Genomic DNA, 26,713 nt, shown 5'->3' with positions numbered 1-26,713 from the left:
GTTTTAGTTGTAGAATTGTCAGCAGAACTGAACAAATCAGTTCTAACCGTAGAACTGTCATCCGAACCAATTAAATCAGTTTTAACCGTAGAACTGTCATCCGAACCAATTAAATCAGTTCTAACCGTAGAACTGTCAACAGAACTGCCTAAAACTGTTCTATGGATAGAACTGACTTAACCAATTCTTGCCGTATAACTTACCAAATCAGTTCTAATCTTAGAGTCTTTCTAGACTTAGAACTGTTCTAGCCGTAAAACTGTTCTAATCGTAGAACTGATCAAAGGTTTTGTCATTTCTAGGTAGAACTGATCAAAGGTTTTGTCAGTTCTAGGTAGAACTGTCTAAAACTGTTCTAGGGTAGAACTGTCTAAAACTGTTCTAGGGTAGAACTGTCTTAAACTGTTCTAGGTTCAGAACTGTCTAAATCAGTGTTAGGTAGAACTGTCTAGAAGGTGTCAGTGTGCCAGTTCTACATACTGTCCTAGAACAGTCATCCTGACAGATTCTGATAATTGGATGAGAGGTTAGAAATGATCTCCAGTGTACTTATAATTGCATGAAATGTGAAAACAGACAATGTGGTATGAATGGCCATGACAGATGAGCATTAGGAACAATTGAAAAGATGTTAACAAGGGCAAATCATCATAGAACCTTTTTCATATACAATAAGCAGAACCTTCATCGTACAATAAGCTATTAAGCGTACCATTATGACAAAATAGGAAATCAAAAGTGACAGTCATCAATCAGCCTTATTGAATGTATGAAAGAAAGGTAGCGACCTGCTAAAAACCTTCGATTTTAGTTACCTGACTTGGATCAAGAACCAATAGAATGCAATGGGTATAATATTTCTGTGAGCGCACAGTCCACTTAATTTGACCTAAAAAAAATGGTAAAAGTGTAATATGCGCATGACACATGGTAAAGAGAAACTTCAATTTTTTTTAATTTTTTTTTTTTTATAAAAATATATATTGGTTGTGTGCTCATTGGAGATGAGAAGTTATTTGCTAGTTATGCCTAAAAAATATTTCGTTAAGGCTTAATCCGAATTACACCTGATATAAGATTTTTATTAAAAGTTGACGTTATTCGATAGATTTGGTCACAGTAATGCAATAACTTAAATTGCAACTTTTTCTTACTTTGTACATATGTTTTTTTCTCATGGATCAATTATATAAAAGTGTTGATGTATTTTCTCTGTTAAAAACTTTCGTTCGAATGTGTGTTAATACAAAAAGGTTCAGTCTTGTTTGGAACATAAATTCCAATACTTGTGGTTGTGTACAACAATGTAGCTCTAGACCCTCGACAGGTAAAGGAATCCGGGAAGTATCGCTTCATCAGGAGTCAGGTACGTCAAAAATCCAATGAGACAAAATATCCGCAATCCTTAGACTCTTGTGATAAGCATGACTGTACACGTACGTTAATTACCAATTATTACAATCATGATCATCCATCGAACACGTACATTTTTTTTTTTTGTATTTGAATAAACGTGAATGTTCTCAATGAATAAATCTACAAATGTTCTCCATGAATTGAACATACAATGTCGTTATCCTTATTTAATATTTTTGCGTTTCTTACTGTAACATTGTTAATGCCCCAATATCAAATTTTTGCGACCATTACCATGCCATACTTGACCTAATCAGGTACCAGACACTAAACGGTTTGCATTGATTTTCAATGCACTGAAAATGTAAGCAAGTATGTAATGATTGTGTATGTATTTGTACAATGTTAAAGTAATCGACGTAGAACCACATGATGTAGATATAAAAGAAATCATAGACGAAGAAAATAAAACTACAATGTTGATTATATCTGAGGTAAAGGTTCTCATAGAACAAGATCGTCAACTTCACGACAGACATTAACCATCAACACTTATTGATATTTTACACCCAAATGTGATTTTCATAGAATTGTTGACTTAATGAGATAATCTATAAGCGTGCCGATGTTGTCTCTTTGAGAAAACAAATGCGTAATACATAATGTCTTAAGCTTTTAGTATGAAAGCAACATTTATACATCAATTTAAACTCCATCATGAAGCATTCAGTTGTAAATACTGACTTCTGACATGCGCATCACAATTAATGATTAGATACGATTTTTGGCTAATAAGGACATTTCGCAACATATGTATTTGGAAAGTATTGTTTTAAAGATGAAAATACATTCGTTTGTTTCTTATTATTATTTCATGTTTACAATGATTAATGGACAGGACTCAGGCAAGAGGCGTAAAATCGGTAAGTCAATTCCAATTCTCGTTAGGACAATGTAAGAAATTGGTTTATCTATATTTTAATTCAAAACAGCTGATTTTGTAGATGCTGTTTTGACGGTCAATAATCGATTAATATAATGTATAGAGAAATACATCATATCTATTCAAACATAAATTATGCACCATTCCATGCTAGGTTTATGTATATGGGTATAGGCTTGATTTACATCGCGTTTTAAAAGATTTTTAAAAGTATGAAGTCTTACATAAATAAGGCTGTTAGTTTTCTCGTTTGAATTGTTTTACATTGTCATTTCGGGGCCTTTTATAGCTGACTAAACGGTATGGGCTTTGCTCATTGTTGATGGCCGTACGGTGACCTATAGTTGTTATTTTCCTTGTCATTTTGGTCTCTTGTAGAGAGTTGTCTCATTTGCAACCATACCACATCTTCTTTTTTATATTTTTTACACTGGTTATCAAAGGGTTAGAATTGATTGAATGTAAAGATAACAAATTAACCCTTTAAATAAACTTATTCTCAAAGATAACCAATTTAACACATTAGTATAGCATTTAAATGGTGTTTTTAGTACTAATATCAATTTCGTTTATAAAAAAATAAACATATTAATAATATATTTTTCTGCATTTGTAAAGTTTTGAGAACTCATTTTCATACATCATCGTTCTCAGACTGTTTATGCCGTCTTTACACTAAATCCGTCGGAAGTGTACTGATTGAAAACATGCAATTTTTCATGAATGACTAAAACGAATGTTAAAGTTGTGATTTGCTTTGAACTATCCTTCAGGTACTACGTGTATTCTATGCCAGGTGCTTTGTTTCTATGGCTTTTATGCTAACTGTGTGTGTGCCGTAACGATCTCTAAAATTTTACAAATGCTACTGATTTAAAGTTTGTTCTCATATTGTGCTGTAACACCACTGTCCCAGTTAAGGGGAAGGTTGAGCGCACATAAACATGTTTAACCCCGCAACATTATCTATGTGCCTGTCATTTATTTAATTTATTTTTTCGTCTGAATTGCCTTACATTTTTAATTGCGAGACCTTTAATAACTGACTTAACGGTATGTGCTTTTATCTTATTGTTTAATACAATTGCCTTATATCTAGATCTACTTCATTTGAAATATGCTGGTTAGTTGTCCCATTGGTATTTAACCCTTTTCTTTATTCTGGTTATAACAATAATAATCTTACATTGTAAAGAAGATACCAAGGTGTAATCTAAACCAACAATTTAACACTACAACATGTTTGTTGGAGATAAACCACACGACATGTTCCTTAGCAGAAAGAGCTCAAATCTTAATTTTACGTACAGTTTAAAACTCTACGTGGTATGGCCTTGACATATAAGAACCGTTTGCAATGGTGATAATTGATTGATACTCGATATTCACTTTTAAGATTTGTTTTAAACTAAAGCAGTTATGACCAGGTGTTTTATTGAAAATAATTGAAAGCAAATTTTAATTTTTGTTAACTTGGTGTGTCGATGTTTGGTAGGTCTGGCTGTGTCAACTTTGCAGTTAAGAGTTCGAATCTAGGTCATGTTGAGGTGTGTTCGACTCAGAAGTTATTTGATCAGAATTGCTATGTTTCCTGTCAAAAATTAGTGGTTCTCTCCTGAGCATTATATAAAGCAAAATCATTGTCAAGTCTGTTAAGAGCGGCGTTAATCAGCAAACAAAAACACGATTCTGTTGATCTATTATAACAGTTTAAAAGGGTTAGATACAAAAGATCATAATAACTTTATCATTTGAATTTATATTCGTCTATTAAACTTCTTTTCAGGTGCTATATTTGATCACAGCTCACGACATTTAGCAAAGACGTTTGAGTTGGAAGTAGGTCGTCTATCAACCATGGATAAAGATATCACACTGGAACAGATTCATGAGATTGTGGATTGCCGAGATAGTTATTATGTTACTAATGCAAGTATGTATACCTCAGCAAACCACAAAAAAAAAAGTAAGAGAGATTGTATAGGAATCTGTTGCAGTCATGGCCCGTCAATTTGCAGCAATTAAATGGTGCAGACTTTTAACGAAATAAATTGATTTTTATGCAGGAATGCAGACATTTAATCTATAGTAAAACAGTTCATATTTTTTCTTGGTAAATAAATCTACAAAAGAAATACTAATCTATTCGGAAATTTAACAATTCAGAAATATGATCCCACAAAATAACAGGGGCGCACAATAAAGTCTTTTAGTCAGTGCCCTCACTTTGTGTTTGTGTTCGCTCCTCGGTCAAACAAATTAAAACCTTATAAAGATTAATGATGAATATACTGGACATCTTTTAATCAAACAAAGAATGTTTGGTTATAAGGGCTAAAGCCAGCGCTCCTCAGTCCACATGAAATATAAATGATACTTTTATTTTTAATTATTCAAAACGATAAGGGTTTTCAGAACATTGTCAGAGCAAAAAAATGATTTGCGAAACAAGATATATGCACAAATTCTAAGTGAATGAAACAATCCATGGTAGCATTCAATGGCGACTTTTAATCAACTATACTGTTCATGTTTCTGGAAAAACACCTATTATAAACATCATGGAACTGAGAATTGAAACGTGGAATGTGTCTAAGAGACAACAACCGACCAAAGAGAATAAAACAGACAAAGGCAGGCCATTAGGCAAAAATATGTACTAGTTCAGACAAAATAGATCACATTAAATTGTAACATTTTGTAAACCATCAGTTAAATGATCTTTATCGTTCCTGTCTATCATCGTGAAATCTGTGTACACTTCAGTGGCGAATCCAGAAATTTTCATAAGTGGGGGCCCACTGACTGACCTAAGAGGGGGCCCGCTCCAATCACGCTTCAGTGATTCCCTATATAAGCAACCAATTTTTTTTTCCCAAAAAGGGGGGGCCCGGGCCCCCTGGCAACCCCCCTAAATCCACCTATGCACTTTATGGATAAACAGACACTCTAAAACCAACAACCATTATCAGCAATACAAAGTCTATAATCCTGATTTTATGATGAAAACCATACATTTATTGACTCGTCAGCGTTAAACCACTTGCATAACTCTTTTTATGCTTACCAATTCAGCATTATACTTGTTAAAATCTACACTTTTATATATAAACAGAAACAATAAACAGCACCAATGACCATCAACTCACGATATGTATGTGTTTGAGTAATTTTTACTTTGTTACTATAAAGGAATTATGTTTACATTATCTGAATGATTGTCAAAAAAAAAATCTTTAACTTTTAAACTAAATAATGAATAAATTCAAACATCATTTCACAAGCATGATAGTACTTCAGCGCGGTAGCATGATGCATATAATTTTTATGTGTCTAATATGTTTCATTTTAATAATTATACTTCGATAAACATATCAATTAACATGAAAGTTATTGTAAAAAAACAAGTACATAGGATGCAATCCGAATAATGGATGTATATCTTAGAACCTGAGGTACTTATGGAAATCAGACATTGAAACAAATACTTGGAACATCCTTTATCATTAGTGTCTTTTAATGATGCTTTTAATTCATGAAATTGAGCAGAAAACAACAGAAGACCACGAATGTGTCCTCATTACAGCGAGAAAATCCCGCACCGGAGGTGGGTCTCAGCTGACCCCTAAATAAAAATTTGTACTAGTTACTAGAAAATAAACGTCATACTAATCTCAAAAAGATATAAATAAACTAAACTTAAAAATCCTTCGAGACTAACAAAGTCCAGAGGCTCCTGACTGGACAAGCGCAAAAATGCGGCGTGGTTAAACATGGTTACTGACACTCAACAATTTCTTTTACCTCTTAGACTATCCTTTCTTTACATTTATAATTATACCCCCGCTTTAAAAAAGGGGGTATACTGTTTTACATCTGTCTGTCCATCCATTCATTCGTCCATCAGTTCGTCCGTCCGTCCCATGAATATTTTTCGTTGCATTTTTCTCAGGAATAAGGATATCTGAAATTTGGTTTCAGGGTTTATGTAAGTCAGCTATACCGTGTGATGGGTTTTCAGATTCATCACTCGACAGCTTTATGCTTACCGAACACTTGACGTATGATTTTACACATGATAGCCAAGTTGAAAATTTTCGTCACATTTTTCTCAGAAATTACAATACAAGGATTTCTGAAATTTAGTTTCATTGTTTATACAAGTCAGCCACATGTATACCGTGTAATGCGTTTTCAGATTCATCACTCAACAACTTCCTGTTTACCGAACACTTGAATGTATGATTCTACACATGATAGCCAAATTGAAAATTTTCGTCACATTTTTCTCAGGAATTACAATACAAGGATTTCTGAAATTTGGTTTCATTGTTTATACAAGTCAGCTACATGTATACCGTGTGATGCGTTTTCAGATTCATCACTCAACAACTTCCTGTTTACCGAACACTTGAATGTATGATTCTACACATGATAGCCAAATTGAAAATTTTATCACATTTTTCTCAGGAATTACAATACAAAGATTTCTGAAATTTGGTTTCATTGTTTATACAAGTCAGCTATACCGTGTGATGCGTTTTCAGATTCATTACTCAACAACTTCCTGTTTACCGAACACTTGCGTAGCTCGCAGTTTCACTAGTTGTTTCCTGTCAGGGCTTTTATAATCATAGCTTATTGTGCGAAATTGGTTTAGTTCATGGTTGAAGGTCGTTCGGTTATATGTTTCTGTTTATATATTTATCCCTATCTTTTGGTTTCTGTTGGGATGTTGGTTGGCTTGTACAAGTATTTGTTTATATCCCTATACTTTGGTTTCTGATAGAGTGTTGGTGGTCTCATAGGTAATCATGATGCATCGCTTTATTTTCATCTATTTCGTTTCGATTGTTTTTTTTCTTTCTTTTATATAATCCTGTGATATCCTAGAAATATACCTAATACATGTGTTATTCAATTGATCAAATTAGAATAAGATTTGTAACAAACATGATAAACGGAAACTTTAAAAAATATATAGGTATACATTGGACAAATAATAAGTGTGTTAATTATTTCAGCGCACTTTGGAAAAAAATAATTTAAATTGAAGCGAGAAATCAGTATTTATATCTAATATCTTACAAAAAGGAAACACTGTTGTAGTTGTCTGTCTTTTTGGTCTCTTGTGGAGAGTTGTCTCTCATTTTATTTTTATAATATATATAGGTTTGATAGGTAACATGATCGTAAAAGTAAAATAATGTATATGCACTATATTATTATTAAGTCATAGCTTTCGCTTGTCATGTTTAATGATTATTTTTTCAGTTTGAAATGTCATACCAATACTAGATTCCCTGTAGGATCTAGATTGTAATGTAAACTATTCATGCATTAACAGTGACTAAAGTTTCCCATTTAATGAAAAATGATTTAATGATGGCTATTACAAATTAGATTTTTTATCTAAAACGAGGCAAACTTACATTTTCTCTGTGTTATATCTAAGGATAAAAGTGTGCTTGGAATCGTATTTCACCTATCAAATTAAATGCAGTTCTAAATCGTTTAATTGTGCACTTTAGATATCGAAAAACTGACTGAAAATGTCAAGCAGCATCTGCTTACTCTTCTTGAGCACCTGAAATCGTCCTGTGTTTTAGGTAGGGTCCGTGCTGCTTGGTCTTTAGTTTTCTATGTTGTGTATTACTTCCTTGTTTTCATTACGTATTTTAGAACTCACGCTCAACCATGAACGTTTATAAATTAAGAATGCACAATGAATATGAATTCGACATTAGTACAAAAAATGTATGCATATAAAAAAGAAGATGGGGTATGTTTGCCGTGAAAAGAAACAACTCTCCACAAGAGACCAAATGACACAGAAATTAACACCTAAAGGTCACCGTACGGCCTTCAACTATGAGCAACGCCCAAACCTCATATATATAGTGAGCTATAAAAGGCCCCAAAAATGACAATGTAAAACAATTTAACCGAGAAAACTAACGGCCTTATTTATGTACAAAAATGAACGAAAAACATTAATGTAACACATAAATAAACGACAACCACTGAATTACAGGCTCCTGACTTCGGACAGGCACATACATACAGAATGAGGCGGTGTGTTGTAATTCCACCTCACAGCAGGTAAAGTTTGCCCGAAGGACTATACTGAGCCCTAATTTCCTCAGGATTTTTCAAACAGACTGAATATTAAATGAGGGCATTTCATAAGTAATGCCAGTAATGCAACAATGGCTATTGAAATGTGTAAACCCCCTGAAGTAGCAGTTTAACAGCAGTGGAAATTATCATGATGAACCAGTACTAGAATACTTGCAAGAACAAGTTTTTCTGCATTATCGTTCATATATACTGTACCGGTATTACAAAATCTTTGTGATACTTAAGCCGGAAGGAAACATTTTTGTTTTTGTTAATCCATAACTGGCCCATGACCAGATTTAAAAAAGGAGCTTGTACGAGATTATACATCAATGCCATTACACACTAAAAAGTATTTTTTTTAGCAGAAGTAAACAATGTCACACATGAGCTAAATAGAAATGTCAGTGGAGTACAAACATTTCATTAAAAGGGCAAGAACGTGATTTACAATTGAGATATATTTATGTGCAATATTTCTACATATATTGACAATCTGCTCTTGTGTTAATGTGAAATCCATTTTGATATTCTTAAATTACATGTTATTTATTTAGCTGAAATAGCTAACTATCTTTAGAAGTCAGCATTGTAAAATGAAGTTAAGGATAGTATTAAATTCTCGTTTCTCCTGGGACAAGTATAACCCTGCAATCGATTTTGTATCCACCATATTTTCGACAATAAAAGCTTTTTTAGTAAAATTGGATTAGGGAAATGCACTCTTATATCGATTGCAGACATCAGGATGACTCCTGATAAAGATATTATTAGTCATATCTAATGTGTACCAATATATACATAAGATAGTTCATCTGTACATTCCCATGCAAGGCAATTCACTTCTACGGTTATATGTGATTGCCGATTAACATTTCATGGCGTACTTTTTTTTTCCGAAAGTCATTATTACAAATCTGACACAGCATTGTACTAATTGTTTCTATCACTAAAAATGCTTTTACACTAACTATCCTCTATCGGTCTTTAATTCCTTTTTATGTATTTGTTGCAATTAGTGAAAATCAATGTTGGTTGTTAAAATGAAGTATCATCCTTCATGCTATTTCAGATAACTATCTTTTAGAAATGCTTTTTTTTTGCCAAGCTTGTTCAAATATTTTTATTTGTCAAGAACAAAAACAGTCAATAGAATTTAAAAGAGAAAACTATTTTCCGTAAACTAGTTATCATTTTATTTTTCATTTCCTATCGTTAATTATCCATTTTTAGATGGTGACGTTCCCTTGTCACCATCTTACGGTGTTTATATATCTCAACTTGTACGATTCGCTCGTGTATGTAACAATGTTTTAGATTTTAACGAGAGAAATTTATGTATTACTGAAAAATTATTACACCAGGGTTTTCGATATCACAAACTAGTCAAAACATTTACTAAATTTTATCATCGGTATAAGGACATCATTCGTAAATATAGCTCAACATGCAGACTTCTTATACGTTCAGGTATTTCACATCCAATTTTTTATGGAAATATTCTTTATAAAGCACAAAGGTGTCAGTATTCACCTCAAAAACTAACAAAACCTTTGAATAGACTTATTAAGAAGGGATATAGATACGATACTGTTGTCAGGTCATTAAAGATTGCATATTTTGGCGTTAATATTGATTCACTTATAGGGTCTTTGCATCAGAACTAAACACATTTATTCAAAAACCAGTTGTTGGCATGACACGGGTTATGTTCTTCTCATATATGTTATGATGGTATGATACTAAACCCCTAACGGGAAGGATTGTGCCTGATATTCATATGATGAAATCATAATCTTTCAGTCAGTTTAATTGAAGTCTGGAGATGGCATGTCAGTTAACTGCTAGTAGTCTGTTGTTATTTATGTATTATTGTCATTTTGTTTATTTTCTTTGGTTACATCTTCTGACATCAGACTCGGACATCTCTTGGACTGAATTTTAATGGGCGTATTGTTATGCGTTTACTTTTCTACATTGGTTAGAGGTATAGGGGGAGGGTTGAGATCTCACAAACATGTTTAACCCCGCCGCATTTTTGCGCCTGTCCCAAGTCAGGAGCCTCTGGTCTTTGTTAGTCTTGTATTATTTTAATTTTAGTTTCTTGTGTACAATTTGGAAATTAGTATGGCGTTCATTATCACTGAACTAGACTGTATATATTTGTTTAGGGGCCAGCTGAAGGACGCCTCCGAGTGCGGGAATTTCTCGCTACATTGAAGACCTGTTGGTGACCTTCTGCTGTTGTTTTTTTCTATGGTCGGGCTGTTGTCTCTTTGGCACATTCTCCATTTCCATTCTCAATTTTATCATTGTTTAAGCTTTCGTAGTTTACTTTTTCGTTAATAACATGTTAAGTTTTTATAAGGTTCATGTTGATCAAACTTTAGTATTCTGTGTACTATCTATGTGTTTGTTTTATTCTATGATTTATAACTGCTTTTCTTAGTATTTACCTTCTATTTCTGGAATGATTTTCATGCGTCATTTATGGGCATTATGTTTTCTGGTCTGTGCGTCCGTTCGTCAGTCCGTCCGTCCGTCCGTCTGTAAGTCCAGTCGTCTGTCCCGATGCCGGTTAATTTTTTTGGTCGAGGTAGTTTTTGATGAAGTTGAAGTTGAAGTTCAATCAACTTGAAACTTAGTACACATGTCCCCTATGATATGATCTTTCTAAATGCCAAATTAGAAATTTTACCCCATTTCACGGTTCACTGAACATAGAAAATGATAGTGCGAATGGGGCATCCGTGTACTAGGGACACATTCTTGTTTTCGATATGCAATTGGCTTATTTGTCCTTCCTCTGCATCTTCCAAATTTTCTATTGATTGAATGGAAATGGAGAATATGTCAAAGAGACAACAACCCAACCAAATAACAAATAACAGCTGAAGGCCACCAACGTGTCTTCGATGCAGCCAGAAAATCCCGCATTCAGAGGTGGACCTCAACTGACCCTAAATAAAAATGTGTACAGTCTACTTCAGTAAAAATGGACGTTAATAATAATATACTTAACTCCAAAAAATATATATATGAACTAAAATTAAAAAGCATACATGTACATGACTATCAGTTTATGGAGTATTTGGAGATATATCAAAGAGAACCACGTGTCCATGTAATTAAAAGCAAGTAAGAAAGTGATATTTACGTCAATATGTCTTTGTATTGTCTGTCAATAAAATTCATAGTACATACACTCAGTATGTAACTTCATCTGTTAACTTTACAGGGAAGACATCAAAAAATCAATGAAGGATAAAAAATTGATTCAACTGATAGTTTGGGGCTTGGAGAGGGGTTTCAAAATTGCTGCAAGTTTTGTTTAATTGACATGGATTTTTAATATATCCTTATTGGTCAATCAATTTTTCCCAAATTAAGTTAAGAGGAGGGTAGGGGGTCAGTAAAAAAACTATATGAATCAAGTTTTTTTTATCCTACATTCGTTTAACATATGATACCAAATTTTGTTCATGACTCTCATTTCTTGGGTAGCATTGTGTTAGCACGTTCAAGACTTACAGTGTAGACAGTGAAACTTAATATATAAAAGTGTTGTTATACCCCAGTCCAACTAAGCCACGATCGCACTACGATCTGTGAAAAAAATGCAAATTTTGATGATCGTAGTGCGATCGTGTAGATCGCAGTAAGGTCGTATCACGGTCGTGGTGAGGTCTTCAAGATTGTGAAGAGCGTGGCCAACTTTGAACATGTTTAAAACAATCGTGGTGCGGTCGTGGCGAAATCAGGTCGTAGAAGAAGCGTAGTGAGAGCGCACTAAGATCGTAGTAAGATCGCAAAGGTCGCTGTACAATCGTAGCGAGAGCGTAGCGAAAGCGTGATTCTATTCGGAGAGACTGCTCTACGATCGCACAGCGACGTTATCACGACCTCACTACGACCATCACGTTCTCACTGCGACTCAACTACGCTTCCACTACGACTATACCACGCTGTTCACGACCATAGTACGATTCTAGCACGCCATTGCCGTCCTCATCACGCTCTTCTTACGCGATCTGACTACGTTCACACTACGACCATCATTCTCATTGTCATTTTCACATAAAATATATAAAAAAGCTCCCTAGATTTTGTTTGTTTGAATGTAATTATCCATTTGCTCTGACGGCTCAACCATGCTTCTCGTTTTTATATAGATTAGACCGTTGGCTTTCCCGTTTAAATGGTTTAACACTAGTAATATTTTGGGTCCTTTATAGCGTGCTGATTGATGTGAGCCAAGGCTCCGTGTTGAAGGCCGTACCTTGGCCTATAATGGTTTACTTTTATAATTTGTTACTTGGATGGAGAGTTGTCTCGTTGGCACTCATACCACATCTTCCTATATATATTGATACATCTATGTCATCTCTGCTTTCGTTCACTAAAATATCGTCATTGAGCTTTATGGACCACCAATAGGTTGTAATTTAGGTTGGATCTCTGCTTGATCAGGATTCGTTACTTTGCTCCCTCTGCCTCTACATCAACTCCTACCACCATGCCCACGTGTTCTTGTAGAATTTGGTGGCATGACTGTATTGTTTCCGAGAAATCTACGATTTAATTGAGGAATGACTGTAATATTTTTTCTGTCTATGAAGAAATAACATTAAAAATTTGGTGCACACTGAATAACGCGCGTAGCGGGTTATTTGACAGTGTGCACCACATTTTTTGTGTTATTTCGAATAGACAGAAACAATATTACAGTCATTTCTTATAATTAATTCTAAATTCCATTTTAAACCGTAGAAAACTACGAAAAACGTTGATGACGTCACGGTCACATGACTAAATTATGTCTATGGGCTGATAACAAAATAACGTCATCCAATCAGAAGACGCGTTACATCCAAAATTAAATTATTCAGAAATAGAAGGAATTGAACTGTATTAATATGGAACACGATGTTGACGTTATTGCTGAGAACGTACATGTAGTAAGATCGCGCTATGAACGTAGTATAATCGTGGTAAGAACGTGTTATAATCGCAGTAAGATCGTGTTGCAATCGGATAACTCGTGGTATGGTCGTAGTGGGAACGTAGTAAGATCGCGCTATGAACGTAGTATAATCGTGGTAAGAACGTGTTATAATCGCAGTAAGATCGTGTTGCAATCGGATAACTCGTGGTATGGTCGTAATGGGAACGTGAAGAGCGTAGAAAGATCTTAATAAGCGTAGTGAGGTCGCAGAATAAGCGCGGTGAGAACGTGGTATAATCGTAGCGGGATCTTTGTAGAAGCGTAGAGAGGACGTAGTAGCATCGTGAAAGCAACGAAAATTTACATTTTCATGCCGCTCATACTGCGACCTCACCACGATCAAAATTTATTTTAGATCGCGGTGAGCGTGGTGCGATCGTGGTCTAGTGAGACTGGGGCTTTACAAAATAAATGTGTATAAGAAACTGGCTGAAATAAAAGTTTAGCTTGAAGGAATCATGGCTTTGTAAATTTGGGGTTTTATATAATTGATCAACTGCAGAGGCGGATTTAGGGGGAGGGCAGGGGGCTCGGGCCCCCCTTTTTTGGAAAAAAATTGGTTGCTTATATAGGGAATCACTGATGCGTGACTGGAGCCCCCCCCCCCCCCCTTAGGTCAGTCAGTGGGCCCCCTCTTATGAAAATATCTGGATCCGCCACTGAACTGCAAGTAGAACGAATTTATTTTGACGTATAAGCTGGTTAATTACAAATAATATTTATTTATAGAAGTTGACACTTGTTTTATAAACCTCCTTATGGCCCGTTTTATAATTCTGGATGTGCTTTACCCGTCCAGTTAGGTTGTACATAGTGTGTGGACCTTTATATTCGTAGTTCTCCTGGTTGTATGTCATTTATAATATTAATATCAAAACATGCAACATTACAAAGTATCATGGCCTTTTATCTTTAAGTGTTCTAGTAAGACAGATATATAGGTAACAACGAGTGGGCTTATAAATGTAACAACTATGCCGGATACATGCTGTTTTTCTGCACTTAAAGTCTATGAAAGGTCCTATCATTATTCGAAAACCTTGGCTAAACGACGAATGCAAAAACGAAAAATAACACACTATAATACTACGTTTGATTATTAGCATCCCGTTTCTTTGTAACTTCTGTTTTGTATCCTACTTGCTACGTTTGATTATTAGCATCCCGTTTCTTTGTAACTTCTGTTTTGTATCCTACTTGCTTTCAACAACTAACTATTGTACTATTAAAGTGATTTTTTTTTAGAAAACAGTGTTAATACAGTATATGTTCTACAATGATTGTGATGTTTAATCTTTAATAATTCAAATTGAACTACTGTTTTCTATACCCTTAATATTGGAAAGTTTTATAAGAAAACACATTTTAAAATAACAGCATTTATAATTCGTTTGCTATTGTTGCATATCTATTTATATGCAAAATTTTCGATTAGAAAAACAAAACTAGTATAAATGTCTATTTGTATTTTTTCAGTTTGTGATTTGTTAGAACAGAATGTATACGGGATCCTTGGAGCATTTCATTCCTGTGCTTTATCAACCATACAGTCTTATACTGACACTTTCAAAGTTCCCTTTATATCGTTGAGTATGCCACAACAGTCCCTGTCTTCAGATCCATACCAGCTTTACATTAGACCATCATATATTACAGGGCTTCTTGATGTTGTTCAGCTTAAAGAATGGAACAAAATATTCTATATATATGAAACAGATGATGGTAGGTAAAAGTTATTGATTCCTTGTCGTTAGTACCATTGTACTTTCCGGGTGAAGGTAAAGACAGAGGGAAAGAAAATGATGAGGATGATAGGAGTTTTTAATAACCTTGACTTACTATACAGGCTGGGCCCTCTCAAGGTCGGAAAAGCGAGTCGGACGTATGGAATTTATAAAGTGTAGTTTGCATTTCTTATGTACCTGGCTATTATTTTAAAAAGCGATGTGTTTCAATGATGTTTGTTTAAGGATTTAAATATTGATAACATGTCTGGTTAAATGAATAGAAAAGGCTATCAAGGAAAAACCTTGGTGATTTTTGTTCTCATATATTTTTTAATTTGCAATGTAATATGAAAGATTATGATATCGACTTTGAGTTCTATTCGTTTGGTTCTGGAATTTACAGCTGTTCATTTTATTATGATTAACCGGTTTGCTAAGTACTCAATATTATACTTTAAACAATATGAATACAAGAAAAGTTTAAAATTCTACCTAATTAATTTTCATATTTTGTTCCTTCAAATTACTCTCAAGAAACCAACAGCGGAGTTTTTCCTTTGTAGCTTAATAATGTAGATCAATTATAGGCAAACTATTATATTCCGAATATAAAGTTATGCTTTACATTATGAATTTTAACTACTTCGTGTAGGTTTTAATTTTCAATCCAATGCCTACAATTGTAACCCGCTATGATGTTTTCTCGTTTTTCCATTTTTCCGTCCGTCCGTCTGAACATGTAGACATGCAACCATACTAATATTATTTACATGTATTTGTTTTTATGTTTGTAGGATTAGTACGGTTACAACAACTTTTTCAAGACATCAATAAAAGAGAAATGAGTATTGACATTGATGTTAAAAGAGTTGTATCTGTGAGTCATTGTCACCAAGAGCTGAGGAGTGTATACAATACAAACACAAAAGATGATTTACGAGTATTCCTAGATCTGACAACCGAACAGTCGGAGGAATTAATTTCATTAGTAGTGAGTATTTTAGACATTTGTACTTCATGTTTTGTTGTTCGTTCTTTTTCATACGACGTTCCAATCTGTACTTAGTCTAGTAAATAGTTAAGAAATGATCTGTTTATAAACATTTGTTGTTGTACCAGTAATAAGTTTTGCAGGTGTTATAGAAAGAGAAATAAAATGTATGTCTTCAAGGAATAATATCATGATAGAAAATAATACGATTACTGGAAATAACATCGAGAGAAATAAGATCAACCTTTAATTTGTTTGCACTTCTAAATCATTCATATATCACAAACAAACGGACACACAATAACATAGATAAACACCAACCCTCAAACACATCAATGAACCCTTGACTACGTTTGTTATATCGTATATCTTTGATTAAAATTGGACGATTACATACATTTGTACCATGTACATGTAGTCACATTTATACATTAATTCTTATACATCTAAATATGACTTGTGACAACTATACGACTCTATGTTAAAACCGAAATTTTCTTTTAATTTACAGAAAAAAGATCCGGATGTTAGCAATACCAGATTCCATTTTCTAATTATAGACTTGGTAAGCATTTTGTTTCATGGTGATAATTGTATAATTGAAAGAGTATTGATAAAAATAAACAGATGTGGTATGATTTTGAATGAGACAGCTCTGTAAAAGAGCCCAAATGACACAGAAACTAACAACTGTGGGTCACCGTACAACCTTCAACAATGAGTAAAATCCATACCACAAAGTCAGCCATAAACGGCCCCGAAATGACAAATTACGGTCAAAAGGTAAAAAAATCATAGATCAAGATATCAAATTAGTTTTATGGCATAATTCAAAATATAAACAGAAAAAAAAAAAAAAAACAGACGTAGTGTGTCGGTCAAAATTATTTGAAAATGTCGTGCCAAACTGTGACGTTTTGTTATACTTTTCATTTTTTTCTCGTTTGTTTTCTAGGGGATGACTGATATGAATGATACAGTACTTTCCGCAGGACTGAACGTGTCAGGTTTCAGCTTACCAGAAACCAAAGGCTGGGAATCACAGCCAACCAGAACGAAAACAGTGAGTGTTTAATCCTTTTATATACTAGTATTTTGAAAACGATTATTGCACTGTATTCATTGTATGTCAATATTGATAGCAAAATCGATAGTTACGGGTTGAGACTATTACATGTGATAGCAACAAAATTGTATATTCCCCTCTGAACATAGAAACTACCTCATGCGACATTACTTTACAAAGTTACTGTACCAAAACAATGCGTTTTGACTAGCGAAAATATAGTCATTATGGTGTAAAAAATTATTTCGTTTTAAATTTCCCGTCAAAATATAAAAGAAAAATTGTCATAAAATAAATTTGCTTTTGATCAGTCATGATTACGTAATATCAAGTTAAAAAGCAAGCGGCTATGCAATATTGTAATCGGTATGATTGTCGATTGGCAAGTCCCGTCAATAAAATGTGTATGTACTAGCCCTAACTCATGGGATATTATGTATATTTTATATTTCAGCTAAAATTTAATGCTGTGAAATCGGCTAGGGCAGATACGTCACAAGTTTGTCAATAAAAATAGGGTGCACACAATCAAATAGAATGAAAATAAAATGAAAAAACCCACATCGAATCATAGGTTATATGCAGACTGCAACCACTGGGTCTAAGATTACGTTTCTATTTGATATGTTTTATAACACCATTTCTAGACTTTGTGTAAAATACTAAATGCATTCTTATAGTTTGGTGATGATCTTGTTAAAGATGCAGTAAAGGTTTTCCATCGAGCATTAAAGCAAATTGAACAAGTAACTCCTATCCATAGAGTTGACGAAATGATGAAATGTAGAGATAATGAACGTAGAATAACATTCAGTCCAGGAAAAAAAGTTCTTAATCAGATAAGAAAGGTAACTACAATAAATCTTTGTCTTAATTTTATATGTTGTGTTTTGTATACTGTAGTTTTTTCTTTGGTTTTACTTCGGTTTTTTGTGCCATTGCATTGTCAGTTTGTTTTTCTATTTTTGAGTGTGCATGTCTCTTTGGTATCTTTCGTCTTTCTTTAATATATTCCAAATAAATTGCAGTGGTCGTCTTAAGCTTTCAATGAGATGATAGTTTTTCTTTTCTTTTTCTTTAAATTTACTTTTGTTTGCTCCGTATTGAAGGTCACATTGGGAAATAACAACAGCGCTGTTCCCCTTGGAATTTGTGTTATTTGTTTATGTGCTCGGACTGATTTTGTGTCATGTAAATGTTCCGGACCATATGAGTATTTGGACCATATGCGTATTCTCATATGGTACGACCATACGCGTATTGTCCGACCGTACACGTATAAATGATTAAAATCAGTTGAAAAGGGATCAGCTCATTAGACCATACGCGTTGACCTTGTAAAAGACAACCAGAAGTGACCTTGTTTAAACCAGAAGTAGCTTTTTTGTACTTATCTAATATAAAAGTATATTGAATCTGGGAACAGTATATATCTAACGTCAATATATATGTTCCTGATTGAATTATACATTTTTTTTATCAGTGTCGAGTAAACATTCAAATTACCCAAGATTGTATACAACACATAATATATTTTTGGGATCCCCGTACAATAAGCTCGGATGATAATTTTGCACAGGAAATGACATTTTAAAACGAATTTTAATATTTTCATATCAAAGTAGATCATTGTTCTCTGAACAATAGATTTAATTTTAGCTGTTTTGGTATCTTATAAAATAAAATTTCATCGGCAATCATACCACATCTACTTATTTTTATATTTTCTACTTGACGTTTTTTTCAAGGCCAATTCATATTACTGTTACTGTTTAACTATTGGCAATTCAAACTAATTCATTGTGATATAAAACAAAGAACAACGTGTCATGCAAACACAATCTTGTTACTACGATTTGTTATTACCATACACCTACATAAACCTTATTTTGAAGCAGCCTGAGAAAAATGAAACTTAGTTATTTTGTCAGAAGATAAATGTGTTTATTAGAAAACAAAGTTTACAATCATATTACTCTTTAAAAGTAGTAAACATTCTGTCAAGAACAACTCTGGCTTGGTGTTTGATTGATGTTATATTTATCCCACTTCTCGTTTTTTAAATACGTTTCATGAGTAGAAGACACTGCCAAACGTATTATTTGATGCATTTACTTGTTGTATTTTAGGAAGAATATAATGGAAACAGTGGTAAAATAAAATTTAAAAATAATGGATGGCGGAAAGAATTTGTATTGCCACTGTTAGAAACAAGAATGGATATGGGAATAGCTAAAGTGAGTATACCTACAAGAAAAATTAATATAAAGTCCATGCTTCTTTTCTGGATTGACCTTCATCAACAATGCCCAAAAATAAACATTTCAAATCCATGCCTGTATAAATATGTAAAACATTTGTAGTAATATGAATGAAAGGGGGCAACGGTAAAGTTTAAGAAATGTTTGTTACAAATAACATCAATTCAATGCAGTACAAATGTTTCTCGTATAGTATTTGCCTGTTATCTAATTTCCACTTGTAGACATGTTTTTTGTATCATCTGAATGGACTGATTTTTCAATTGATATTGACATTTGACTATTCGTTACGGCAACGATGAATTTAGTAGGTCACAAAAGACTGTACTTTATCTTCTTGTCAAACGTAGTTTGTAATGTTTCCAATCAATCCAAAACGCACTCCTGCAAAATTTCATTTTGGCTAATTTGAGTGCATTCTGAAGATGATAAAACGTGAAACGTCTTATGTAAACTATATACTTTGTTCCTATCACTATATTTTCAAAGTATTGTTAGTGGACGAAAACTTGAAGCTTATAAAATCGAAAATTTTCACCAATAGTGTTAATAAGAACACGCTTAAGTGTATCGAAATTATCATGTTTTTGATAAAATAAATCAGCGTTCCTTCTTGTATACATTGATACAAGAAGATGTGGTACGAGTGCCAAGGAGAAAAAGTCACAATTTATAAAAGTAAATGGTCAAAGTACGGTCTTCAACACGGAGCTTTGCTCATATCGAACATCAAGCTATAAAGGTCCCCCAAAATTACAAGTGTAAAACCAATCAAACGGGAAAACCAACGGTCTAACATACATTGTATATAAAAATGAGAAACGAGAACATGTATTAGTAATGGCAAATAATCATACAACACGTAATTCTTCTTTTTTTAGGTTGGAAGTTATAATCCACCAAACCGGCTTAACTTACATAAACCAGATCTGTTTTCTAAAAAGAAATACCAGAATTATACAAATGAGAACATAATTTGGCGGATAACCACAGTCAAGGTGACAAGTAACGTTTCTCTTACACTGTATATATATATATATAAATTTCTCATAATATGACTGTCAATCGTATAATGCACAACATTTAAGTTGTCCCTAGTACAGTCACGAAGAACAATGTATTCAAGCATCTGAGTGAATGCCTTCCTCGTGTCTCTTAAACGCATACATTTTATTTTGGTCATAGTTACAACTACTTACTAATAGTTTATTCTTATTATTATATATGTCTTTGTTTTTTTCTTCTTTATTTATAGTTTAGACAGATTTAGCCTTCATAATTTATACATTGAATAGCGTATTAGTGATAGCTGCTTATAAAGAAGCTTTTGTCGTAGCTTAAATTCAGTCAGGTTTTTCTTCTATAGTGACACTTATCTCCTATATTTAATTGTCATGTTTAACATAACTATTGCATTAGTTTATAACGTACTTCTTATCCTTTGTAATACCAGATATTCCCCTGTTGGTGGCGTTAATTGTATTGTAGACAGCCACATTTTTTGTTGAACTTTACCCCTATTTTGTCCAAGTCATATTTCAAATGAATATGAAAGATTTAAACATTATAATTGATAATAGCTGTTGTTTATTCTTTAACAGGAAGAACCTTATGTAATGCATAATGAAATTGGACAACAAAGTAACGCCATGTGTGGTAGGGAAAATTTTACAGGATATATTATAGATCTAATAGATGCTGTCGCTGCACATATGCAAATCAAATATAAATTATGCATTGCCAAAGATGAACAATATGGAAAGGAACTAGAAAATGGTACATGGAATGGAGTGATTGGAGAATTAGTCAGAGGGGTGAGTATAAAATGGTACATGAAATGGAGTGATTGGAGAATTAGTGAGAGGGGTGAGTAAAATGGTACATGGAATGGAGTGATTGGAGAATTAGTGAGAGGGGTGAGTAAAATGGTACATGGAATGGAGTGATTGGAGAAGTAGTGAGAGGGGTGAGTAAAATGGTACATGGAATGGAGTGATTAGAGAATTAGTGGGAGGGGTCAGTACATTTATCAATCATTAGATCTCTTAGTCCAAAGCGTTATAAAAGGTACAAATATTACTGCATCAAACGCAAATTGTCCGGGATACTCGAGGGCAATTGAAACCTTGAAGAGCTGATGCAACCTAGAAAGACCATATAGTATAGCAAAATGGTTAATATATTAATTTGAAACGATTTACGAAAAAATAATCTTTGAAAACTAATTTTGGATAAGGATTTCTAATTATAAAATACAACCTTACTCTTGGAATAATTAATGTAATAAATATGATAAAAAAAAATCATTAACGGTTATATGTCATGCCATAGCAACAGGGATTATAGGCTGCTTGTGATATATTTGTTATTAGTAAAAACTTGTACTGATAATAATTTGGAACAAAACAAAATAGTAGAACTAGATATTAGAAGTAGTAGTAGAAGACGTAGTGTCAGCAGTAGAAGTATCATCTTTATAAAATGGAAGAAGCTGCAGGAATTAAAATACATACAATTATATGTTGTACATAGACTAATCGTTCTTCCTTCACAAAAACTGCAGATGTGCAAATTTTCACCTAACATGCATCGCAAAGTCTTATTAAATAATAATGTAAACCAAGCAGTCTGAGCTATAAGAAGTACATTATCAGTATACTATATAAAGTTGTTTAATAATATGTTCTTTTTTATATTTAGGAAGCTGATATAGCATTTGGGGCAATGACAATATCATCAGAGCGGGAACGAGTCGTCGATTTTACGAAACCTTTTATGAGTTTAGGCATCAGTATAATGATAAAGAAACCAGCCAACAAGAAAGCACACACCTTTTCATTTATGGACCCTTTGTCCTATGAAATTTGGATGTGCATTTTGTTTGCCTACGTCGGAGTTAGTGTAGTATTATTCCTTGTCAGTAGATTTAGTCCAACAGAATGGCATATAGAAGACAACAGCACAATAAAAAATGCCTTTACAATATCTAATAGTTTATGGTATTCCTTAGGTGCATTCATGCAACAGGGGTGTGATATAAGTCCTAAGTAAGTTTAATAATATTAAATTTTGATAAATTGTAAAATAAGTCATCTGAATCATGATAAAATACTGTGGACACATTATTATTCGTTGGATACCAATTTTCGTTGGATCGTGGGTACAAGTAAACCACGAATTAAAAGGTTCAACGAGTGTCAAATTTTATATAGGTCTGTATGCAGACTTTGGCAAAACCACGAAATCAGATATCCCCGAAAATGCAAGTTTCCTTTAAACCACGAAAATTAATACCCATGAAAATAAATGAATCCACAGTTCAAAACATTTTTGTTGTACGTCAACATTTGTTTTACATTTAAACTCATAATAAGATTTTCGAATAACTCTTGTCAGTTTATGGTCGAAATGTTGTCTTTGCTACATAAAGTTTGTAAGTGGTACATGTATAAAAAGTAGCCACAATTTTTAAACAAACTTGGTTTCTAGTTTTTTTATTAACTTAAGGTAAATTGAATTTGAAGGAAAACACATATTTCACTGTTTTATCGAATACATATCATATTACTGATGGAGAGACGCTAAGTATGGAATTTCTATTAGATGAATGTCAAAATCATTTCTTTCACAAAAGCATTTATGGATTGCTTTATTACAATTCAGTATTTACAAAATGAACAGAGAAACTGATATTTTGAGATAATACCGATATAAGATGTTAAATCGACGAATGAATTAGAAAAAGCCATCATTTTTTTTTTTATAAATTTCGAGTTTTATTGATTGATTGTTGGTTTGCTAACATCAAGTGGCTAACCTTTCATGCATGTTCAGGACGATTCGAGTATGAGGGTACGAGTATAAAGATTTGACATTGTACAAACATTAAGAACATTAGATAAACGAAACAGAATATAATTGTACATTTGAATTTAGAGTTTAATAGATTTCTAAGAAACTAAAAGATTCATTTTAACTGAGATAATTTTTGTAGATCGGTTTCTGGTCGAATTGTTGGTAGTGTATGGTGGTTTTTCACTTTGATTATTATATCATCTTATACTGCAAATTTAGCGGCTTTCCTCACAGTTGAGCGAATGAACACACCTATTGATTCTGCAGAGGATTTAGCAAAACAAACACGAATTCAGTATGGAGTGTATGAAGGGGGAACCACCTATAATTTCTTTAAGGTAACTTATGCATCTTGATTTAAAAATATAATGTCTTCTGTTAAGTTTTTTGAACATTTATTAAGAATAAAGGTATGTTTAAAGCATTTACCAGAAGCTACTATTTTAAAGCATTTACCAGAAGCTACTATTTTAAAGACACTGTGTAATTCTGTAATTAAACTATGCATATTGTTGACTATCAATATGTAGCTATCCATTTTATAGATAATCTTACAATAATATTCACTGATTAAATCGAAGTATGAAATCCAAGCAACAATTCCTATGTTCTTCAAAAGTATCATACGCAATTTAGTTAATATATAAAAGAATATGTGGGATGATTGTCGCATTCATCGTTTGTTGGTTTTCGTTATTCATTTAGAAACAGTTGTCCCAGAGTCACCTACTTACTTGAAAATACAATTATGATTAGTCAAACAGATACTTTAAACAAGAGATTTGTCTTTCAGAAATCAAAAGTAGCAATTTATGAACGAATGTGGGCTTACATGTCATCTGCCCAAGATGTGTTTGCAAAAACAACACGAGAAGGAGTGAAAAGGGTCCGGGATGAAAATGGGAAATATGCATATTTAATAGAATCGTCAACAAATGAATATATTAACACCAGAAAACCATGTGATACAATGAAGGTCGGAAGCAATCTAGATTCAAAGGGATACGGCATTGCAACTCCAATTGGATCAAATTTAAGGTATAACTATATGTTGATAAAATATTCTTCACCGTCTGTCTCAATTTGTACCATTTTTTTTATGCCAAAGAACTTTGTCAACCACATTTCCTAATACAATGTAGCAGATTTATATAGATCCACAAGGTTTGAAAAAAAATCTGTTTCTGTTTTAGTTTGTATTGTCTTTTGTAATAAGTTGCAGTCATAAATTTTAATTTGTTGGATGTTTGTTTAATTGTTTTTTTGTTTGTTATGTTTTTTTTTTATTTCTTAATCAATTGATTGTTTTGTTCTAATATACATGTAATAGTCGTATTGATTTTGAGGGTCGCAAACTTATCAATGATATATATACCTTAACTGACCTCACCAGACAAGCGCCTACATATATACGGTTCATCATCGATGCTTTCAACAAAACAATTGAAAAAATGTGTATAGCACTGAAACCAGAAAGATGGAAAAATACGCATGCGTTCCGTCGAAAGTAGAAATAAAAATGTGAAATATGTATAGAACAAGACCGAGAAGCAAACTATATAAGCAGCGATATATGTCCATGGTATGAAATAATGAATTTATTATATGAACCATTCAAATGCTTTTTTGTCGTTTTTTCAACATACAGTTTTGGTTGAAATATCTGAAATGATCGTACTGTATAATAGTATTATTAATATGTGTGTTGTCGTTCATATTTTGACTGTATTATTATATATACTTTCGCCAACACATGTTTGAATACAACACTTTTTATTCTTTGATTTAAAATATATTCATTGCCTTTCAATGATACAAGCAATGTTAGTATGATTATCATGTCATCTTGTAGAGACAGACTAACGCTTGCAGTTCTTAACTTGAGGGAAAGAGGACGTTTACAGTCATTAAAGAAAAAGTGGTGGGACGAGCGATCAGAATGCGGAGATGATGCCACTGTCTTGGTAAGCCACATAAGACTTTACTAAGACATTAGTTAATGTAAACCAAAGGATCTGCAAATTTATCAAAAAAATCATGCATGTGCTCTCGTTGTGTTGAAGACCCATTCGTGACCTTCGGTTGTTTTCTGCTTTGGACCTGTTGTTAACACTGTGATATTTTTCCAATTTTCAATCTCAATTTTATGTAGTTAATTATATATATCGATTAAAAGACCAAGTCAGTGGGCACTTTGCGTATACAATGTTCGATTCGAAACGAATGTGAAAAATATCTGCTCCTTGTTCGGGTTGTTGTCTCTTTGACGTATTCCCCATTTCCATTCTCGATTTTACTGTACATATTACTAATGCATTTTAATAGACTATTGATAATGATACCAAAAATAATACTAGTTAATAATAATAATAATCATAATTCACTTCTGTTTTATTAAGGATGGTAGCAATGCTGAGTTAAAATTGAATAATGTTGCTGGAATTTTCTACATTTTAATCGGTGGATTAGGTTTGTCAGTAATCATTGCTGGATTCGAATTCCTATACAGGTCAATAGCTGAATCCAGAAAATCTCAGGTATGAGAAAATTATAGACTTTTTATCCTTTGATAAGGAAAAATGTAGATGAACAACTACAAACACAAACTGACAGTTATCATCATCATCAAACAATCTACTTTTTGTTTTAGTTGTAGCTTATCTTAAGAAGCTTAAGGTATCGGATATGACGATAGTGCACATAAACATTTCTATTTTAATAACAGATTTATGTAATTATCATCTGACAAAAGTTTGTTATGAGCGTTATGTTGCCAGTGAACCTTGTTTCATTCATGAAAACTTGTTCTTGTAAAAAGAATTTGTTGTTTACTTTTAAGATGCTACTTAATAACTTTCAACATATCGACAATGTATATGCAATATGTATAGCAGGTAATCGATCTTTGAATCAATCGATTATTGACTTATGAAAGTCCGCCATCAACGCAATATACTTTATTGGATCGACTAATGCAAATTAAACTGACGAAGTTGCTGAAAAAGTGGCACAATAACATTACATCTGTGAAGATGCTAGTGTAGCTTATTTGTAATTTAAACATTCCACAACGTTCGGCATTTTGGGTGCTCAATACTCTTCAACTTTGTACTTTCGGCTTTCATTTTTTAGTTAAGCGTCCCTAATAAGTCTTTTCTAGACGAAACGCGAGACTGGAGTATAAAATTATAAATAATGGCAACAGCAGCATACCACTGTTCAAAAGTCATAAATCGATTGAAAGAGAAAATCCGTGTTACAAAACCGAAGGAAACACCTGTATTAAAAGGAAAACAACAGAACAACAGAAACATTAAAATGCATCAAAAACAAGCGGCAACATACATAGAAACGATCTATTTGATAACAAATTCCTTATTCCTGACTGC

At 33.1% G+C, this 26,713-nt stretch overlaps 1 protein-coding gene across 1 annotated transcript in view; it reads left to right on the top strand.

The window, feature by feature from the left end:
- The first annotated feature begins 2,101 nt into the window (after window positions 1–2,101).
- The window catches only part of LOC143085623 (glutamate receptor-like), a 36,234-nt gene continuing 11,622 nt past the window's right edge, over window positions 2,102–26,713 (top strand). The window contains exons 1-15 of the mRNA XM_076262083.1: window positions 2,102–2,279; window positions 4,086–4,232; window positions 14,901–15,146; window positions 15,946–16,142; window positions 16,654–16,707; window positions 17,098–17,205; window positions 17,889–18,056; window positions 19,338–19,445; window positions 20,351–20,467; window positions 21,071–21,283; window positions 22,170–22,516; window positions 23,464–23,662; window positions 24,118–24,362; window positions 25,177–25,288; window positions 25,724–25,861. Of these exons, the coding sequence (XP_076118198.1) occupies window positions 2,168–2,279; window positions 4,086–4,232; window positions 14,901–15,146; window positions 15,946–16,142; window positions 16,654–16,707; window positions 17,098–17,205; window positions 17,889–18,056; window positions 19,338–19,445; window positions 20,351–20,467; window positions 21,071–21,283; window positions 22,170–22,516; window positions 23,464–23,662; window positions 24,118–24,362; window positions 25,177–25,288; window positions 25,724–25,861 (2,511 nt within the window). The 5' untranslated portion in view covers window positions 2,102–2,167. The remainder of the gene's footprint in view (window positions 2,280–4,085; window positions 4,233–14,900; window positions 15,147–15,945; window positions 16,143–16,653; window positions 16,708–17,097; window positions 17,206–17,888; window positions 18,057–19,337; window positions 19,446–20,350; window positions 20,468–21,070; window positions 21,284–22,169; window positions 22,517–23,463; window positions 23,663–24,117; window positions 24,363–25,176; window positions 25,289–25,723; window positions 25,862–26,713) is intronic.

This window comes from Mytilus galloprovincialis, chromosome 8 (assembly GCF_965363235.1).
Source record: "Mytilus galloprovincialis chromosome 8, xbMytGall1.hap1.1, whole genome shotgun sequence".
Lineage (NCBI taxonomy): Eukaryota > Metazoa > Mollusca > Bivalvia > Mytilida > Mytilidae > Mytilus > Mytilus galloprovincialis.
Note: the sequence above shows the minus strand (reverse complement) of the source record. Positions and strands in the feature narration are given on the sequence as shown.